Consider the following 20,271-nt stretch of genomic DNA (forward strand, 5'->3'; position numbering starts at 1 on the left):
GGAGAGAGAGGAACAGAGAGAGAGAGAGAAACATCGATGGCTGCCACCCGCACAACCGACCAGGGCCGGGGACAAACTGCAACTGAGGTACGCGCCCCTAGCGGGAACTGAACCCGGGTCTCTCTGTACCGCAGGCCGACGCTCTAACCGCTGAGCCAAACCGGCCAGGGCTGTTTTAACATCTTAATGTTAGTTTTCATGTTCAGGGTTTTAGATTTATTCAGATAGTCCATTCTGCTTCCAGTGGTCTTTATTTATATAGCATAAAGTTACATGGTGTTAGTTTGGGTGAAACCCTTGATTTTATTCTCAATAATCTTTTTGTTTGTTTGTTTTTGTTTTTTTGTTAATCCTCACCCAAGGATAATTTCCCATTGATTTTTGATATAGTGGAAGGGGGAGAGAAAGAAACATCAGTGAGAGAGACACATCTATTAGTTGCCTCCCGCACGACCCCAACCAGAGCTGGGGATTGAACCTGCAGCCCAGGTACTTGCCTTTGACCTTGGACCCCTCAGTCCTTAGGTCAGCACTCTAACCACTAAGCCAAACCAGCCAGAGCTATTCTCAGTAATCTGTGTTCATATATTATCTTAATAAAAAGATCTTAATATGGATGGAATCCTGGATTTTATTCTCAGAACAGTACTGAGCATTGTTATTATTTTTTAATCCTCACCCAACGATATTTTTCCATTTATCTTCAGATAGCTGGGGGGGGAGGGGGACATCGATATGAGAGAGACACACACACAGCTACTGATTGCCTCCTGCACAACCCCAACCAACCAGGGCTGGGGACTAAACCACAACTGAGGCACATGCCCTTGACCGGAATTGAACCCACAACTCTTTGACCCACAGGCCAACACTCCAACCGCTAAGCCAAACTGGCCAGGGCAAGCATTTTTTTTTTTTTTTCATTTAATGGAGATAGCAGAATAGTTCATTTTTGTTTTGTATTTCTTTTTAATCCTCACCCAAGGCTATTTTTCCATTTATCTTCAGATAGAGTGGGAGAGAGAGAAAGAGAGTAAGAGAAATGTTGATGTGAGAGAGACACATCAATTGGTTGCCTCCTGCAGGACCCCAGCCAGGGCCAGGGACCAAACAGAAACCAAGGTACACGCCCTTGACCACAATCGAACCCATGATTCTTTGGTCCTCAGGCTGACGCTCTAACTGCTGAGCCAAACCAACCAGGGCTGTTCTTTATTTTTTCTGTTTTTCTTTATTGATTCTAGAGAGAGGAAGGGAGAGGGAGAGAGAGATAGAAACATCGATGAGAGAGAACATCGATCCGCCTCCTGCATGCCCCCCACTGCAGATCTGGCCCACAACCTGGGCATGTGCCCTGACCGGGAATCGAACAAGCGACCTCTTGGTGCATGGGGTCGACGCTCAACCACTGAGCAACACCACCGGGCTGTTCTGTGTTGTTTTTAAAGAAAATTCATTTTTTCTGATTTTTCTAGGTAATGTGAAATTATTTATTTATATATATATATATATATTCCTCTAAAGTCATCATACCTGTTTTTATAAAACTTAGTCACTCTCCTGGCTCTACCAGGTAAGCTGAGATTGGTGTGCCACCTTTATCATTAACGAAACCCTGCCAAATGCCACAGTTTGAAAGAATATGGAACACTGTGTTTAAAATAAATAAATAAATAAAATGAAACTACTTCTCAGCCACCCATCATGTTCTTAGTAGTTTTAAATTGCTCTAATAATTAAATTGTATTATGTTTGAATGTACAAATCCAGATCACAATTGTCTTTCCCAGGTGTACATTAAAGAAATTACTTTTTCCTTTTTGTTTATGGATGAATGTGATGCGTCCATCTGTTAATTGAAGTGTGAGGATTAAAATGATGAAACGTTAGCTCGGATTGGCAAAGCTAAAATTGCTTTGCTTCTTGGGTGAGTGAATTCTAGTCATCAACTTTTTAGTTCAAGCTGTAAAAAGCTTAAGATACCTAGGAAGTGAAGAGTGATAGCCTGAAGTGAGCTTCACTCAACTCAGCAGGCTCTCGTTGGCCATGTACTTTCCTAACTGGTGTGAGGTCAGAGGTTGAGGTGAGGAAAGATAGAAATCACATTTGTTATTCTGTTATAGGTATTCATCTCTGCCTTGTGTCAGCTGAGAGTGTCATGAGAGAGAAGGGCTGGGCTTTGTTTTTTTTAACCTGTTGGTTCTCATTTAAAAAAAATTTTTTTTCTTTATTGATTTGAGAGAGAGAGGGAGGGAGAGAGAGAGAGATAGGAACATCAATGAGAGAGAACATAGATTGGCCGCCTCCTGCATGCCCCATATTGGGAATCAGACCCACAACCCGGGCATGTGCCCTGACCAGGAATTGAACCAGTGACCTCTTGGTGCATGGGTCGACACTCAACCACTGAGCCACACTAGCCGGGCTTGGTTTTCATTTTAGCTGGTCTATTTTGTAACTTTGAGTTCTACATGAAGATCTCTTCCAAGTGTCAGTGAACTACATACAATTCTCCGGCCAAATTCAGCTTATTGCCTATTTTTATAAGGTTTTAAAATTAGTACTAGCCCTGGCCGGTTTGGCTCAGTGGTTAGAGCGTTGGCCTGAGGACCAAAGAGTCGCGGGTTTGATTCTGGCTGAGGGCATGTACTTCGGTTGTGGTTTGGTCCCTGACCCTGGTTGGGGTCGTGCAGGAGGCAACCAGTCTATGTGTCTCTCTCTCATCAATGTTTCTCTCTCTCTCTCTCTCCCTCCCTTCCTCCCTCACTCCCTCCCTCCCTCCTTCCATTCCTCCCACTCTATCTGAAGATAAATGGAAAAATATCCTTGGGTGAGGATTTAAAAATAAAAAAATTACACAGTACTGTACAAACACACACAAATGAGTACAAGTAAAGCCAGTGAAATCTGAATAAACTGTAAACTGTACCAGCTTCAATTTCCTGGTCGTGATAATGTATTACAATACTACCATTGTGGGGAACTAGATGAAGGGTGCACAAAACCTCCCTTTATAATATACATTTTAATAACTATTGATAGATATCTTGAATCAATAAGTATTTCAAAATAAGCAAGCAAATTAGGAAAAGAAAGTTATGGCCCAGCTTGTGTGGGTCAGTGGTTAAACGTCGACCCATGCATCAAGAGGTTGCCAGTTCGATTCTCCATCAGGGCACATGCCCAGGTTGTGGGCCCGATCCCCAGAGGGGGGCATGCAGGAGGTGGCCAGTCGATGTTCTCTCTCATTGATGTTTCCATCTCTTTCTCTCTCTCTCTCCTTCTCTCTCTCTCTCTCTCAAACAATAAAAGAAAAAATAATTTTTTTAAAGAAAAAGTTGTGGAAACATGATCATACCCACTTGTTTTGCATATTGGCAGCTTTAGCGCCACAGTGGCAAAGTGGGACAGCGTGCCATTTGCAGCAGAGACCACATAGCCCACACAGTGACAAATATTTAGTATCTGGCCCTTTACAGAAAAAAAATATGCCAACCTCTGATCCATGCCAGTCAAAGCTATCTGAAACTGAGTACCTTCAATTAATCAACCAGTATTTATTAAGCACCTTCTGTTAGGTACAGTGGAACCACTCTAAACCACACAAGACATGGGCAAACAGGAACATGGTATTGTATACGGCCACATTATGTGTTACATAAGAAAGACTTGGCCCTTGCTGGTGTGATTCAGTGGTTAGAGTTGGCCTACACACCGAAGGGTTGCGGTTTCAATTCCCAGTCAAGGGCAAAAAAAGGGAAGAAAGAAAGACTGAAGTTGTACCAATCACACATTTAAAGAATAAGAAGGCCTACAGTGTGTGAATGTGATGATTCAGCAGTATGTGAGAGGGGCACTTATAAGGAAGAGATCACTGTGGAAAGATGAGCAACGACTCAGAAGTAGGTCATGTGACATGGTGGGCTGAAGAGGCAGGGTAACGGATAGTAATAAATGGTGGGAATATATAATTGATAGAAATGATATAATGCCCTCATTTTATATCCATCACCCTCACTGTATATTCATCCATACTTGTATACAGTGATAATAACAATTATAATAGCTAACAATGAACACTGTGTGCCAGTTACTCTTATAAACTGTACATATATTAACTCTTTAAATTCTCAGAACAACCCTGTGAGGTAGGTAATATTCTCATTCTACATATGAAGAAAACAAGGGATAGAGAAATAAGTGACTTACCCAGCTTTGTATAGCTATTAAGTGGCAGAGTCAGGATTCAGACCTAAGTAATCCGACTACAGAGACTAAACTCTTCACTGCTGTGCCTCTCACTGTATATCTGAAGTATTTCTGTGTTGCTCCAAATCTAGATTGTGAACTTCACAGGGGGAAGGTTTCTTTGGCTCATTCTCTATAGCCAGTCCCTCATACAGTGCTATATGAATGGATTCATAAAAACTATATTTCAAATATTTGTTCACTATAAGCAGACAATTGTTTTCATATTAAGTATCTTCCATTCATTATAGGGTATATAAGAACCCCAAAATTACTCAGATACAGTTAGCTAGGCTGCTCAAGTATTGAAAAGAAAATAAATCAAAGAAATAGTCCCTGCATGTGTGAATAATTTTACTTCATTCTCCTATAACCTGAAGTGTGAGGTACAAGAAAATGATAATTAGGAAAAAGCCAGGAAGGCTCTCCTAAGATCCTAAGGCATTTTTTAAAACTATGAAAAATACGGGCACATTAAGCAGTGGACTACGTAGGAGACTTGGAAAGTCATCTGATTTAACCTCATTATTGACTGATGAAACCAAGACCTGGAGAGTGAAGTGGTCTGTTCAAGGATACATTACGTTTTAGAAGCAGATGATTAGGTTCTACAGACATTTTAATCCAAAGTAAGATTTTCAACTACATTTTGAAAGGATTTCATTCAGAAAGATTACAAAAGGGATCCAGAAGGCTTTGGGGGTTTATATTAAATTAAACCATTCTCATAAATTCTAATTACTGAAAATGTTACTCTATTTTAACCCACTGTTCAGTCACTGTGATTTGCTTATTGTAATTTTTAAGTCACGTATAAAAGTTTGACATTATTTTTATGAATAAAGTTTTGAAAAAAAAAATCTTACCCACATACTTGTCCTTTGGGATCAGAAAGGCAATCTAAATGACTTTTAAAATCTCCTGAACACTTTTTTCTACCTGGGCTATTCCTATCCTTAGAAATTATCTACCCAAATAAAACCTGTACTTGTTACATGATCCAATTTGACTGGCCATGTTCATGCCAGAGTGTAATGGCAGTAGTGATTATTGGAAGGAGGCTAACATTTACTGAGCATTCCCACGTGGCATGAACACAGGGACTCATTTAATCTTCACATAGCCCCAGGAGGTATATATGTTATTATGTCTGTCATTTTTTGAAGATGAGGAAACAAAAGATGTGAAGTAACTTGAACCAGCAGGGTCTGAGTTAGCAAGTAGTGAGAGTCAAAATTTAATTAGGATACCAGCTTCTAGTTTCTGGTATTAACAGGTTTGGTTATTTGGACCAACTCTTCTGCTGAAAATGCTAGTTAAAATAATTTTTTAAACCATCTCAAATGTACTGAAGAACTAAAAAGATGATGGGGAACTCTGAGGACAGTTTTCAGATGGAATCTGCAAGGACGGAAAGCAGAATGTTGGAGCACCAATGCTCCTTACTCCTGAGGGCATTTTCCTGTACCACAGCTGTACCCTAAGGTGGAGGGTCTCAGAACAGGTCTTTGCCGTTATCATGCTGGAAGCCTGAAGGACTGCCCTCAGTTCAAGAACAAACCAGTTCTTGGCCGGTTTGGCTCAGCGGTTAGAGCGTCGGCCTGCAGTCCTGAGAGACCCGGGTTCGGTTCCCGCTAAGGGTGCGCACCTAGGTTGCAGTTTGTCCCCGGCCCTGGTCGGTTGTGCGGGTGGCAGCCACTCGATGTGTTCCTTTCACATCGATGTTTCTCTCTCTCTCTCTCTCTGTTCCTCTCTCTCCCTCCCACTCTACCTGAACAAAAAATGGAAAAATGTCCTCCGGTGAGGATAAAAAAAAAAAGAACAAACCAGAGCTGAAGCTGCCCCTCCTCCTGTCCCAGGGAATGAAAGAGAAGGCTTCTTGGAGCTAACTAGAAGAGCAGGGGAATGTTAACTCTGGCACGAATTTGCACCCTGGGTATTTGTATGTATGACCTGAGTTGGAAAAGGAGCTTCATGCTTAGAACTTGGTTTGAGGTGGGCACACCTACCTTAGGCCACAGAGAACCTCTTCAGTATTTTTTTCAAGAGTAAACACTAGCAATTAGTCAAAGAAAACCAGGCATACAAGGAAACAAAGCAACATGAAGAACCAACGGGAGCAACAGGCAGCAGAAGCAACTGCACACAGACTTCAGATCACAAATTAAAAGTGCCATAGTAGCCCTCACCGGTTTGGCTCAGCAATTAGAGCATCAGCCATCAGACCAAAGGATGGAGGGTTCGATTCCCAGTAAACGGCCCATCCTTGGGTTGCAGGTTTGATCCCAGGCCCTGGTTGGGGTCATGTGGGAGGCAACCAATGGATGTGTCTCTCTCACATCAATATTTCTCTCTCTCCCTTCCCTCCTTCCTAAAAATCAAAGGGAAAATATCCTCAGGTGAGGATTAACAAGGGGGAAAAAAAAGTGGCATAGTAGATTTGAGAAAGTCCCAAACAAAACTACTAGGATTAAAACATAAAACTCACTATTTGGTAGCACATTGGACATAGCAGAAGAGAGAATTAGTGAACTAACAGATTGAGTTAGAGCAGTCGACTTCAGAACCCTTGTTTAACCAGTGTGCCCCGCTACCCACACAGGAATCTTGTTGACTTGAAAAAAAAAAAATCCCCATAGTGTGATACATATTTTGATTACATACTAATCTAAAGTATCTGTGCATACTTTCTTAATTTTCTGAGTAGCCTAACAGAACAGAAAGTCCTTATCAGAAGAGATAAGGCATGTACCTTGGTATCTTCCTGCTTTTGGCAAGTAAACCCTAGGATATTGTGTTGTAGAGACAATTCTAGAATGAGTTAACTAAATATGGGTCGTGGGTAAATGCCAAGTCACAGAGGGTGGCTGGAAGGAGCGGAGTGTGCATCCCCCCTGGAGCTGCTGCCCTTCAGGATCCTCTGTAAACTCCGCTTTTTGTCTCGTCACCATTTCTTACTGTTATTAGCAAGAACAGACCAGGTTTTTTCGCCCCTGCACGTAAGCTTCAATACAGGGACACTTCAGATGAGAATTGTTTTTCCTGTTACTTAGCTTTCCACAGTGGTGACAACTGTCATGTCAGAAAGTAACCCAGCTTTGGCTTTCTAACTGCAAAGTGTCCTTTAGTGTAGTACCTGGTGATTAGGTTTGTTTTGCTTTAAAGGGAGAGCACTCCCCTGGCCAGTTTGGCTCAGAAGTTGAGCATCAGCCTGCGGACCAGAGAGTCCTGGGTTCAGTTCCCGCTAGGGGCACGTACAACCAAAAAAATAAAAAAAGGGAGAGCACAGAGCACCCCACCTTGGCTTCAAGTGTGAGAACAGCTTTGAATTTTCCAGCCTCAGGCCACTAAGTCCTGGCTTCATAAATCCAGCATGTATTTGGAGCTTATCTTGGACCTGTGTCAGTTTCAAGGGCCTGGGTGCATTGCCCAGTCCCTGTCCACTCTATGAATTCTCTAGGATAGACCTTAAGAGTTGATCTTGCTGAGCATTCATACTTGAGGACTACATCACAATAGTAATCTTGTTTTGTTAGCTTATTGTAAGAGGAATGTCTCTCTCTAGTGAGAAGTTATCAGAATCGTGTCCTTAAGGAGTTAGTTCTCTTATTTGCCACCTGATATCTGTGACCATTATTACTTTTTTATTTTATTTTTTTAATTCTCATCCAAGGATATGCTTTTATTTTAGAGAGAGGAAGGGGGAAAGGGAGAGAGAGAGAAACATTGATCAGTTGCCTTCTGCGCACCCTGACTGGGGATTGACATGCAGTGTGGGTATGTGCCCTGACCAGAAATCGAACCCACCACCTTTTGTACGGGACCACACTGCAACCAACTGAGCCACACCAATCAGGGCCATATTTTCTTTTTTTTTTTAATCCTCACCCGAGGACATTTTTCCATTTTTTTATTCAGATAGAGTGGGAGGGAGAGAGAGGAAGAGAGAGAGAAACATCGATGTGAAAGGGATACATCGAGTGGCTGCCACCCACACGACCCAACCAGGGCCTGGGACGAACTGCAACCAAAGTACATGCCCTTAGCGGGAACCGAACCCAGGTGTCTCTGAACCGCAGGCCAACGCTCTAACCGCTGAGCCAAACTGGCCAGGGCCATATTTAATTTATTTTCAGCTAACAGTTTGCATTTGTTTGGTAGTTCAGCAGGCAAATGTTATGAATGCATTTAATATTATTGTTGGTCCTGCCAAAATATTTTGTATGTGGGATCCATTTTATTTGTCTGTACTCTGCATGAAGTACTATATATTGGTAAGTGTCAGCTAGTGGAATGAAGGAAGGGAAGGAAAGAAGGGAGGGAGGGAGGGGTGGGAAGGAGAGGAGGGAAGGGAAGGGGAAGGAACGGAAGAAGAGACAGGAAAGCAACATTTGGTTACTTAACAGTTCTAGAGGATTTTAGGACTTTCGTGTTTGCTGCAAGTTCTTGATGGACATGAATGGCAATATGTGGGGAAGTCATGTTAGCAGAACCCTCCAGGGCACACAATAATTAGTTTATACTTAAAACCAGATGTGCAGTGAGCATGTACTGTATGCCTTCCGTCAGCACACATTGATTGCGCACCAGCTCTGCCAGTCATGGCCCTAGGTATGAGATGAATAAGACACTCTCTTTGCCTCTTAAGAGAAACAGACTAGCTAATGGATGGTTACAAAACAGTGCAATAAATTAACGTGAAGTAATAAATAACTTTTAAATGCAGTACAGAAGCAGGAATTTGTAATTCTCCCTGAGGAGCAGAGGAAGTTTTCACCAAATAAAAGGTGGCCCTTGAATAGGGCCTATAAGAGAAACATTCACTAAGCAAAGAAGAGGAAGGTAGGTCATTACCTCTGCGGGGAACATGAAAATATTTAGTGACTGGAGCTAAGTGTACCAAAGAATCGCCCAGAGAAATTATTTTTTAAAATGAAGATCCCCAGAGCCACCCCAGAGATTCAGATTCAGGAGGTTGATTTATAATAAGCACCTCAGGCCGTTCTATGATGTCTAGTCTGAAGGCTGCATTTTGAGAAATACTGACTAGATCCAGACTACTGTGTAGCTTTTCCGACTCCTAGTTCTGGGGGAAGTTTGACACCCTGGAAAGAACATCCCTGGGTTTGAATCCTGGCTGTGTTCCTGAATAATACACTTAGTGCTAATCCATGGCTCCAGACTTCAGCAAGTCACTTAATCTTACTAAGCCTGTTTCTACACCTGTAAAATAGAGGCAATATATCTAACTTTGCAAGGTTATGAAGTATAGCATATGTAAAAGATCTAGTTCAGTGTCTGGCACATACTAGGTGGTCATTAAACGATAGCTATTACTATCCTTATATAGTGGCTGCAAACTAAACCACTCTGTGCCCCACTTTTCTCATCTGTTAAGTGGGGATGATAATAGTACCAATCTAATATGGGTACTTATAAATCTGAAATAAGACATGCATGAACTCACTTAAAACATGCCTGGCACATGGAAATTCTTCAGTAAATGCACTGATGATGATGATGATGAAGAAGGAGGAGGAGGAGATGGAGGAGGAGGAAGAGTTACTCCTGCAACTAGCTGGCCAGTTCCACATGAATACATCTGAGTATCTATTGAACTAGCAAGAATTGGATAATGGGCTCATTATGTATGAACAAGAAACTTGAGAAATGATTGTGTGGGGGATTAGAACATAAAAGAAAAAGTATTAGGGGATTGGAATGACCATGTCTATTAGCAGCTGGGAGAAGTGGTCACATGATACTTGGCCCTTGGGAAGAATTATTCTTGGTAGGAAGGGGGTTTTACAAATTAAAGAAATAAATAAAGGAAGGGAAATAAGACAATCCATCTTGCTACCTCAGGGCAGGGTTTTATGTAATTTTATGGGAAGTGGTCCCAGGAGAAGGCAGTAAGTGCATTGAGGAGCCTGATAGGTGGGAGAGGGAAGATAGGTACAAAGTTCTGGGTCCCTGCTAAGCCAACTCCCCAAGATGCAGGACTCTGCCAGCTCACCTGAGAGCATCTGGCCCACATCATCCACACCCCTGGTGTGTCTCCTGCTGGTGAGTGGTGGATGCCCACTTCCTCCATATTCAGTGGACCAGACTGACCCTGACACCAGTTACTCTTGAGGACTTGTAAGGGATTTCCTGGTGACTTCCTGAAACTCCAGGGATGGTACAAAGAATGTAATGCTGTCCTGGGGGGCCAAGAAATGTGGGTTAGGATCCCAGCCCTTCCCTGCTTAGCTCTGGAACCTTATTAAGCAACAATTCCACCTCTCTGACACTTATCATTTGTTCCTGTGTTCATTCAAAAGACCTCTATGAAGTACCCTACTGAACGCCGAATCCTGGAGGCAGAGAGAGACCAGGCAGGCGGCACCTATTTCAGTATGAAATCATTCTGTTGAAGTAGAGAATGCATGTACTGGCTTCCTAGACCACGTACTTGCTACACATCATGACTGGAGGACCTACAGTCCCAAACAGACCTTTCAAACTGTTCCTTCATTTGTATCAACAAGAATAAAATCTTAAACAAGTGAATATGGGCAAAGGAAATTTGGATGATCTTTGTACCTGTCTTAATCTTTCAACTTTCCTGAAGTGTGAGAAAGTATTTCCAAATAAAAAGATTTAAATTTTTAAATGTAAGTATTTCTAGTGATCCTGACCCATCTCTCAAAACGCAAATAAATGATAACATAAAATACTGTCTACCCGGCTGGTGTGGCTCAGTGGATGAGCATCGACCCATGCACTAAGAGGTCAGCGGTTCAATTCCTGGTCAGGGCACATGCCCAGGTTGTGGGCCCAATCCCCAGTGGGGGCATGCAGTAGGCGGCCTATTGTTCTCTCTCATCGATGTTTCTATCTCCCTCTAGATTTGGAGGGAGAGGACCTGAGTTCAAGTCTCAATTCATTTCCCTGCTTAGGACTTTATCTAAATGATTTCACTCATCTGAATCTGCATTTTCTTCACCCGTAAAATAAAGATAGCTTTCCTCACTGGCACTTTGTGAGGAATCAATGAGATTGTAATTATATACAGTATAATCTATATAATTTCTATGTATTATCTACATAATACACCTATACATATACATATAAAAATGCTTTTATCTTCATAAAGTGCTATGCAGATGTTGCTGGCTCCCTGCCTTAGCTGAGCTCGTTAGTAATTCCTGGAGTAGCTTACATCAACTCAAAAGCTCTCTTCTGTCTTCTTACAGCCTGAAAGAATTTCAGGGGAGCAGTATGGAATCCATTCTGATGTCTGGAGCTTAGGAATCTCTTTCATGGAGGTATGTTGTTTCTTTTAAATAGATCTTTCTAGGTATATCTGTAGTAATACGTTCTATCAGGAAGAGTGAATATTTTGAAAAAAGAAATTAAATTCTCCAGTGTGTTATCTATACCTATGTATGTGTACTCAGAGTTTAAAGTCGTGTTGTTGTTTTTTTTTAATATTCCTGCATGGCTTGTGAGCCAACTATTCTAAAGTGCTATTTCTCACAGATCACCTGTGTAAAAGTTAACCTAGAGGGTGTCTAGGGGGGAAAAGGGAGAAACATCTGTAACAAAAATAAATTAATAAAAATTGCACACAAAAAAAGTTAACCTAGAGTGCTTCTTTAAAAATACAGCTTCCCAGCCCTGGCCAGTTTGGCTCAGCGGTTAGAGCGTCAGCCTGCAGTCTCGAGAGACCCGGGTTCGGTTCCCGCTAAGGGCATGTACTTCGGTTGCAGTTTGTCCCCGGCCCTGGTTGGTCGTGCGGGTGGCAGCCACTCGATGTGTCCCTTCACGTTGATGTTTCTCTCTCTCTCTCCCTTCCTCTCCCTCCCACTCTATCTGTACAAAAAATGGAAAAATATCCTCGGGTGAGGATAAAAAAAAAAAAAAAAATACAGCTTCCAAGACTCCATCCAAGACCAGTTTAGTCCTTATCTCTAAGAATCTGCATGATTCACATGTTCCCTGGGTGATCCTCATGCACACAAATTTGCAGCACCTGTGTCCTAAAAGACAGAGTACAGAAAAATTCTGTGTAATGGTAGCCTGGTTGGAATGCATATATAACTTCCAAAGGTGATTACATTAAAAAGTACAGCCCTACTCATTTGGATGCATAAGTTTTATATGTTTGTTTAGAAAGAAAAAAGCCACCTTGTTTCAATATAGTCATAGCACATGTTGGGGGAGGGGGAGTGATATGATCTGGGAGAGGATAAGGGAGGATATATTTACCACAATTTAAATTCTTTACTCTTTCTAGTTATATTTAGAATGGACTTTGTCTTAGTGGGCTACCTGTAGCACCATTAGAACTCGATGCTAAGGTTTCTATACTGTGACCCTTGATCTATAAGGAAATGCATTTGATGTATATTAGAAGAACATCTGGATCCATGTGAATTACAATATTTTAGAGTCTGAATACTCGTAAGTGCTTCAGAAATTGTTTTTCACATACATTGATTCAGATAAAGGAGGGCTTTTTTAAAAGTATAAAGGACTCCTTAAATAAGGTCATGAATAGAGTTGCATTCATGCTTTTATCACCTTTTTTTGGTTGAGTACTTTTTCTGTGAGTTTTGTAATGCATGAATGCAGCTGAATTTGTAAGGAAGTATCTTTAGACTCAATTCACTTTCACTATGGAAAGAAAGCAAAAATAAAGGACTCAGTGTTTATTAAACCATATTCTTCTGCTTCTTCATAAAGGGAAATTTAAGAGGAAATTCGATATGTGTGCATCAGCTTGTTGGTTAACCATAATGGTGGGCAGACGCTCAAAACTGAGTGTCCCGACAGACTCCTGAGGGACTGTTCCATTAGCCTGTTTCGGGGGAAACTAGTGCTTTTGATTTGTGGGGCTCAGGCCTTGCTATTATATAATTTCCCTTTAAATCATTGTCATCGAATGTATTCAGTAAATGACTGGATAGAGTGCAGAACATTTGTGAAGTTGCATGGTGTGGAGATGAGAATCCTAGATGGGGTATGAGAGACCTAGATTACAGCTCCAGCTGAGCTGCTGGTTTTCCAGGTGGCCCTGTGCGAGCCTCACTTCGGGCCTCAGCTTCTTCATCTGTAAAATAATGATCTCTAAACCCCTTTCCAGACTAACATCTGATGACTCTAAGCAGTCTGCTGTTGTGTCTCTCTAACTTTCTGCAACAACTCGAGAGTTGTGGGACTCGGTAGCATACCCTAGCACGGCCTAATTTGCAGAGGCATAACGGTACTATGAGAGAGCATAACTAATAGATGTAAGATTTAGAGCACGTATAAATATTCACTCCTTCCACGTTTATTTTTCATTCATATTTTGAGGTCCTGCTGTACCTGCTAATAGGCAGTGGGGATACAGTAGTGAAAGGACACTCCAGTCTTGACTCTCATGGAGTTGCATTTGGTGAGGGCTGGGGTGTGAGGAGAAAGAAAACAGAATGGTGACGAAATATATAACTTTTCAGGTGTCGATAAGTCTTGTGTTTTATACCAAATTCATTCGGGGTACAAGGTAATGAAAAATATGTGCTAGGGAAGGGAACTCGGAGGTTTCAAGTCCATAAATGAGTAATTGAGGGCAGTTCAGTAATGAATGAGGAGGAGAACTCTGAGATTCTTTAGGAGAAGATGAGATGAGAACATGACCTGAAGAGTTAGGAAAGTTAACCCAAAAGAAGCACTTGAAGGTCAAGATTTCTGTTTTCAACACAGGACGCTTGGAGTAGACGTGATAAATCGTATTTAAAATCACTATAGATAGAAGTGTGAACCTCCATAGCATTTTAAAATTCTGAGTAACACACTATGTTCTGAAACATCTGTCTTGTAAGAAATTGCTTTTCTTATGTTTATCTCCCTTGTCAAAACAAGATTCCCTTTCTGTGTTTGGGCTCTGAAGAAGAGAAACTTTCATTCATTCAGTAATTAGTTTAGCACTGATCATATGTTGGCCTTGGAGAGTGGGGCATTCAGAGCTGACAGGGAGCAAGAAGGAAGAGGGAGGAGCCCCTCCCTGCGCCAGCACACTCTAAGGCGGAGCTCTGTAAACGGTTAGGAGAGCTCACTTACCAGAAGAGGCAGGTCTCAGCCAGGCCATTCTACTACCTCTGTGTGTGGGTATTTTGAGTCAGGTTATTCCTCCAGGGTACTATGGGGTAAAGAAACAAATGGGATAAAAACATAGGACACTGAGCAAAGGAATTTTCCTGAAATTAGGCAAGAATCAGATAGACAAAATGAGAATTGGAGTTTTCTGCCTGCACCTAGCATCCCCACCAACCTCAGCCCCCCGCAGTTCCACAAGCTCTTGACCCATCCCCGAGGTTTGGTGATCAGGAGTCAGAAGGTGGCCTTCATTGTTTTAAACTCCTGACGTAAGGAGGCTCATCCCTGCTCGGCTGCTTCATGCTGCCCTTCCCTTGTTAATGTGCTGTCACTGTCCCCATGGGGAGTCATGACAAGGCCACAGTCTTTCATAAAAGATGATGCTGCATGCCGCTAAAATGTGCCATTTAAAAAGCCACAGACAGGTATATTTGTGCCTTAAGCAAAAAATCTTTAATATCAGACTATCTTTTATCTAGGGACAGAACTGCCCTGTCTCCTCAGCTCAGCATCCCTCTGTTCTTGGGATAAACTGGGTCTCTTCCAGAATCTTGTCAGCTGTATGCAATATTTGGAGTTGGCAGAAGTAATATAAAAATGGAAATTACCCTTAAAAAGGGAAAAAAATGAGATGATTCGGTTTGACTAGAGCACGGCAGTTTTACTAGATGGGAAGAATTTGACCCCGTTCTGTGTTTTTGGCTGATGGTTTTCAACTCAGATCTTTAAATATGTTGTTGTCCTTGTGTGGATTAGTTATGGAACCAAATAAAGGTCATTTCCATATCGGATTTGGTGGGCTCGCTTTGTAATGGGGAAAAGAAGCCAGGTGGACTTGTACCTTTTCCTTGAACCTTTGTGACAGGAACTAGTGTGGAAATGCAAAAGAAAGAAGAAAAGAAAAAAGAAGCAAGACCCACTAGAAAGGGCACACAATCCCTGAACCAGGACAAACTAGGAGCACTCATCCTGCCCCCAGAGTGTTGGTTTGACTCTTCTAGAAATCTTGTAATGATTCGGTTGACTGGGTCTGTTCACCCATGGTTGCTATTCAAGACTTCAGAGCTAGCCCGGCGGTGTTGCTCGGTGGTTTGAGCATCGACCCATGCAGCAGAGGTCTCTGATTCAAATCCTGGTTGTGGGTCCAATCCCCAGTGATGGGCATGCAGGAGGCAGCCAATCCATGTTTCTATCTCTCTCTCCCCCTTCCTCTCTCTCTAAATTCAATAAAGAAAAAAAAGAATTTTTTTTAAAGACTTCAGAGCTAAACTTTAGAAGGAAAATGAGGTTGGTACATGATAAGGGCTTTGTTTTACCAAGTATGATGATTTTATTTAATCGTTAAGGGTGAGGAGTACCTAAAACGTTTTAGAGCACACATTTTTAATTTCAATTTTAATTTTAATTTCTGCTTCTCTCTTCTCCCATGTGGTGGCCTGAGGAGAGAGTCCACTATTGTTGTTCACTAATTAGTTACTCCATGTATATTTTTGTGCCATTTGAGCCACAACATAAATCTGTAAGTGGGAGATAAACAGTCATATTTGCAAAAGATGGATTTTTAGTTGGCCCTTTTTGGGTCAAAAAATAAGTCAACGTGCCCCCTTTTCGAGCCTTGCGTCTGCAGCTCCCAGGACAGTGCGTGCACATTTAACAAGGCCCCGGCCAGTCCTCCAGTGTTCTCACTCTCACTGAGGGTGCTCTGCAAGTCCGAGTCCTGGCCTGTGATTCTGTCTGCTGGGTTATTATGAACCCTGTGAAGGATGGTGGTGAGGAATCTTCTGACAGGCTTCTCCGCAGGCGTCGCACGGAAAGCCCGTCTCTAGCACTTGCCTTTTGCTCTTTTCACTTGGGCCCTCGCTCTTCCGCCTCTGTTTGCCTCCTCTCTCTGCAGTCTCTTGAGTCCGAGGCATAGAACAACCCAGCACAATGTGCTTGATTAACTGAGTGTCATCTGGTCCTGTCAGACCCCTCTTCAGCATGATCACTGATTCACTGAAATGGTTTGAAGGATGTGTTAAATGGCGAAAGCAAGGTCCATGGCTTAGAAAAGTATCTCTGGATAGGTGAAGAACATACTCAGAGAGCCACACAAGGCTGTTGTCATCAAAGTAACACCATCTTCTGAAGGTTTCCATGAGTTCTGTTGTTTTGACAAAGAGTTTTTCTTGTGAGTTTTACAATTACCTTTGCCGAATTAAAAAGAAATCCATGGAATAACTACTATGCTATTCACTCTACATGGAATATCATTTCTCTTCATCTCCTTAATATTTAGACACCCATTCTCCATGAGTTTGACTCTGACCTCTCCAACTGGAAGGAATGTCTTCTTGTGACCTCCATCTCCATCTTTGTTGTGACGTGGATTTTCCACTTGTATTGTAATTTCTTCGTAGTTCCTTATGATAGGATTCAGATTTATTCTCTCAAACTCTCCTACACTCTCTAGCACAGTGATTCTCAACCTTCCTAATGCAGCGACCCTTTAATACAGTTCCTCATGTTGCATGTGGGCGTATCTGCATGTGGGCGGGCCCGCCTGGAGACGGATAGAGGAGTGGGTGTTTCGGTTCCTAAGACCATCAGAAATATGTGTTTTCCAATGGTCTTAGGCGACCCCTGTGAAAGGGTCGCAACCCACAGGTTGAGAACCTTTGCTCTAGCACAATTCTGCCTTAGTAAGTATTCAAGAAATCTTTTAGGCTCAGTTTTTTCGTACTTTTGTAATGGTTTTTAAGCAGTTTCTGAAAATAAAGATCAGAATTTAAAGTTTGATTGGAGCCTTTAACATAAGCATCATAAACAATTGCTGAGTAGATCACAAATGTTTTGCACGTGAAGAAGGGTTTTCTGTTTGCTGAAGTAGCAGACCTAGATTCAAATGTCACCTCTGCCCGTATAAACTATAGGTCCTTCGATAAGTCAATGAGTCTCTCTTGGCCTGTTTCCTCATCTTTAGGTAGAAGCTGTACTTCAGAGCTTCTCTACAGAGGTCAAAGTGAGGAAAGTAAACCATTCTTCTCCTTTAAAAGGGATTGCCGCCTGGCCAATGTGGCTAAATGGTTAAGCATCCACCGGTGCACCAAGAAGTTACCAGTTCAATACCCAGTCAGGGCACAAGACCAGGTTGTGGGCCTGATCCCCAGTGGGGGGCATGCAGGAGGTGGCCAATTGATGTTCTCTTTCATCGATGTTTCTATCTCTCTCTCTCTCTCCTCCCTCTCTTTCTAAAAGCAATAAAGAAAAAATATATATATATATATTTTTTTTTTTGGTTATGTGCCCCTAGAGGGAACTGAACCCAGGACTCTCTGGTCCACAGGCTGATGCTCAACCGCTGAGCCAAACTGTCCAGGGCAAGAAAAAATATTTTTAAAAAGTCTAAAAGGGATTGTCTTTTGAAATGTTTATATTTGGTTCCAAAAGGCTGCTAATTTGATGAAAGCATGGAATGCATGCTTTAGCTTCCACTCCCATTTCAAACTTCAATAAAAATAACCATAAAGGAAGTTTTAAAGGCATAGTATCATAAAGGCAAAGGAACAGGGAAAGAAGACAGGAGCAACCAAATTTTGGGTGTGGGGAAGCAGATGGACAATTTAGCAGAGCTGAGAATGCTACAGGGAAGACAGTAGGAAGCCCCTGGATCACTGTACAACACCCAGAGGCTTAGAAATTGGTGGTGCCAGGTATCTGGACCTAGGAGTGCAAGTGGGACCGAAGAGAAGAGAATTGTTTTCAAGTCTGCTTAAGAAGCAGTTACCCTGGCCGGTTTGGCTCAGCGGTTAGAGCATCACCCTGCAGTCCAGAGAGACCCAGGTTCGGTTCCCGCTAAGGGCATGTACCTCGGTTGCAGTTTGTCCCCAGCCCTGGTTGGGTCGTGCGGGTGGCAACCACTCGATGTGTCCCTTTCACGTTGATGTTTCTCTCTCTCTCTTCCTCTCACTCCCTCCCACTCTATCTGAACAAAAAAAAAAAATGTCCTCAGGTGAGGATAAAAAAAAAGAAGCAGCAGCAGTTACTCGCCCTGGCCGGTTTGGCTCAGCGGTTAGAGCGTCACCCTGCAGTCCAGAGAGACCCGGGTTTGGTTCCCACTAAGGGCACGTACCTCAGTTGCAGTTTGTCCCTGGCCCTGGTTGGGGTTGTGTGGGTGGCAACCAGTGGATGTGTCTCTCTCACATCAATGTTTCTCTCTCTCCCTCCGTGTCTCCCTCCTGCTTCATCTGAATGATAAATGCAAAAATGTCCTTGGGTGAGGATTAAAAAAACAAAAATAAAAAACAGAAGCAGTTACTCTGTTTGACCCACAGATTCTTCCCTAACCCAGTGAGGTAGACAGTGGCCCCTTCCCACCCTAACCCAAGTCTACTTCAGAGCTTCTCTACAGAGGTCAAAGTGAGAAAAGTAAACCATTCTTCTCCTTTAAAAGGGATTGCCGCCTGGCCAATGTGGGTAGAAGGTGTTTTGGAGAGAGTGAAATAAGTGATGCCTGGCACCGTGTGGGAGACTGCACCCCGTTACTGAGTACAGACACATCAAGTGCAAGTTTGGGTTTTAAATGTTGAGATATCCCAGCCTTTTTGTCACACCCTGTTCCTCGGACACTGGCTGGCCATCAAGATTACCTTTCGGGCAGGAGATTGGAAGAGACTTTCTGTAGGGCAATCTGACCAAGAAGTCTTAAAGATCCAGGCGCTGGGAGTTCCCCAAGGAAACAGCCAGCTGGATCAGTCTGCAGACTCCAACCAGTGAGCACAGTGTTTCCAGTCAGATGTCTAGTGCCTTACGCTTAGCAAGATATTTGAGGAAGGCCTTGAAGGTGAGAACAGAGACCTAAAATAACTTATTTTTTAAAAAGTAACTTGGAGGGCCTGGGGGGGGCCAAATTCAAATGACTTACTGTAATAATCTCAGAGAGGCAATAGAAAACATGCATCTAGGAAAACCAGAGCAGGCTGCTGTAACAAGGGAATTTTCAGAACAACACAGAGAAACAAAAACTAGGGAACTAGGTCAGAAGTCTCACATATGAAAAACACAAGTTTCAGGAAGAAAGAATAGAGAAAGCAGAGGAGAGGAAATCACCAAAGAAAATGTTTTCGTATTAATTTTATAAGGGGAGAAATAGTTCTATGTCATTTGAGATTACCCTCCTTTTAGTATCCTATAGCAGAATCAAAAAATAAAACGTGTTTTTCTAAATGACTAATGTCAGTGCTTAGGCCCAGAGAAAGTTTTTCTGGAGGGAATAGTACATTTTTTAGTTATCTGTAGATATCTATAACAGAATTTTTCTCAAGGAAAATTTAGCTAAAAAGTACAAATAGATATAAATACCTTGTCTTATGAAAATGTTAAAAAAAACTGTGAACTCGTCTCATTTTTTTTTAAGTTTTCCTTTACATATATTGTTTAATGAATGTCAGATAATACTCATTCGAATCCAGCCAGTGTGACTCAGTGGATGAGCATTGACCCATGCACCAAGAGGTCACAAGTTCGATTCCCGGTCAGGGCACATGCCCAGGCTGTGGGCCTGATCCCCATTGGGGGGCATGCAGGAGGCGGCCAATCGATGTTCTCTCTCATCGATGTTTCTATCTCTCTCTCCCTCTCATTTCTTCTCTCTCTAAAATCAGTAAAGGGAAAAAAAAAAGACTCATTTGATACCAATAAACTGAAGTGTGATATTCTGCATTTACAAACACATAAAGCTATGTGAGGTGAAAGTAAGTGTATTGTAAAAGTGGTATGGATCGCCCAACCCAGTACCCTTGGCATAAGGGTATCCTAGAGAAGTTGGATGAACAGTATGTACTTTGTTTCTGTAATACCATCTTCAGATACAAGGGTTGTCATCCTAATTCTTGAACTGTTTAAATGCTCAGACTTTAG

The 20,271-nt window shown here is 42.2% G+C and overlaps 1 protein-coding gene across 10 annotated transcripts in view; it reads left to right on the forward strand.

The window, feature by feature from the left end:
• MAP2K5 (mitogen-activated protein kinase kinase 5) overlaps positions 1–20,271 on the forward strand; it is a 266,821-nt gene that overhangs the window by 148,266 nt on the left and 98,284 nt on the right. For all 10 annotated transcript variants that reach the window (XR_004960015.1, XR_004960014.1, XR_004960022.1 and 7 more), the window contains exon 16: positions 11,487–11,558. Coding sequence is in view for 6 of the 10 variants with exons in the window: in XM_036265405.1 (XP_036121298.1) it covers positions 11,487–11,558 (72 nt within the window). In the remaining 4 variants the exon portion in view is untranslated. The remainder of the gene's footprint in view (positions 1–11,486; positions 11,559–20,271) is intronic.

The sequence above is a fragment of the Molossus molossus genome, unplaced genomic scaffold, assembly GCF_014108415.1.
Source record: "Molossus molossus isolate mMolMol1 unplaced genomic scaffold, mMolMol1.p scaffold_m16_p_1, whole genome shotgun sequence".
In the NCBI taxonomy this organism is placed as follows: Eukaryota; Metazoa; Chordata; class Mammalia; order Chiroptera; family Molossidae; genus Molossus; species Molossus molossus.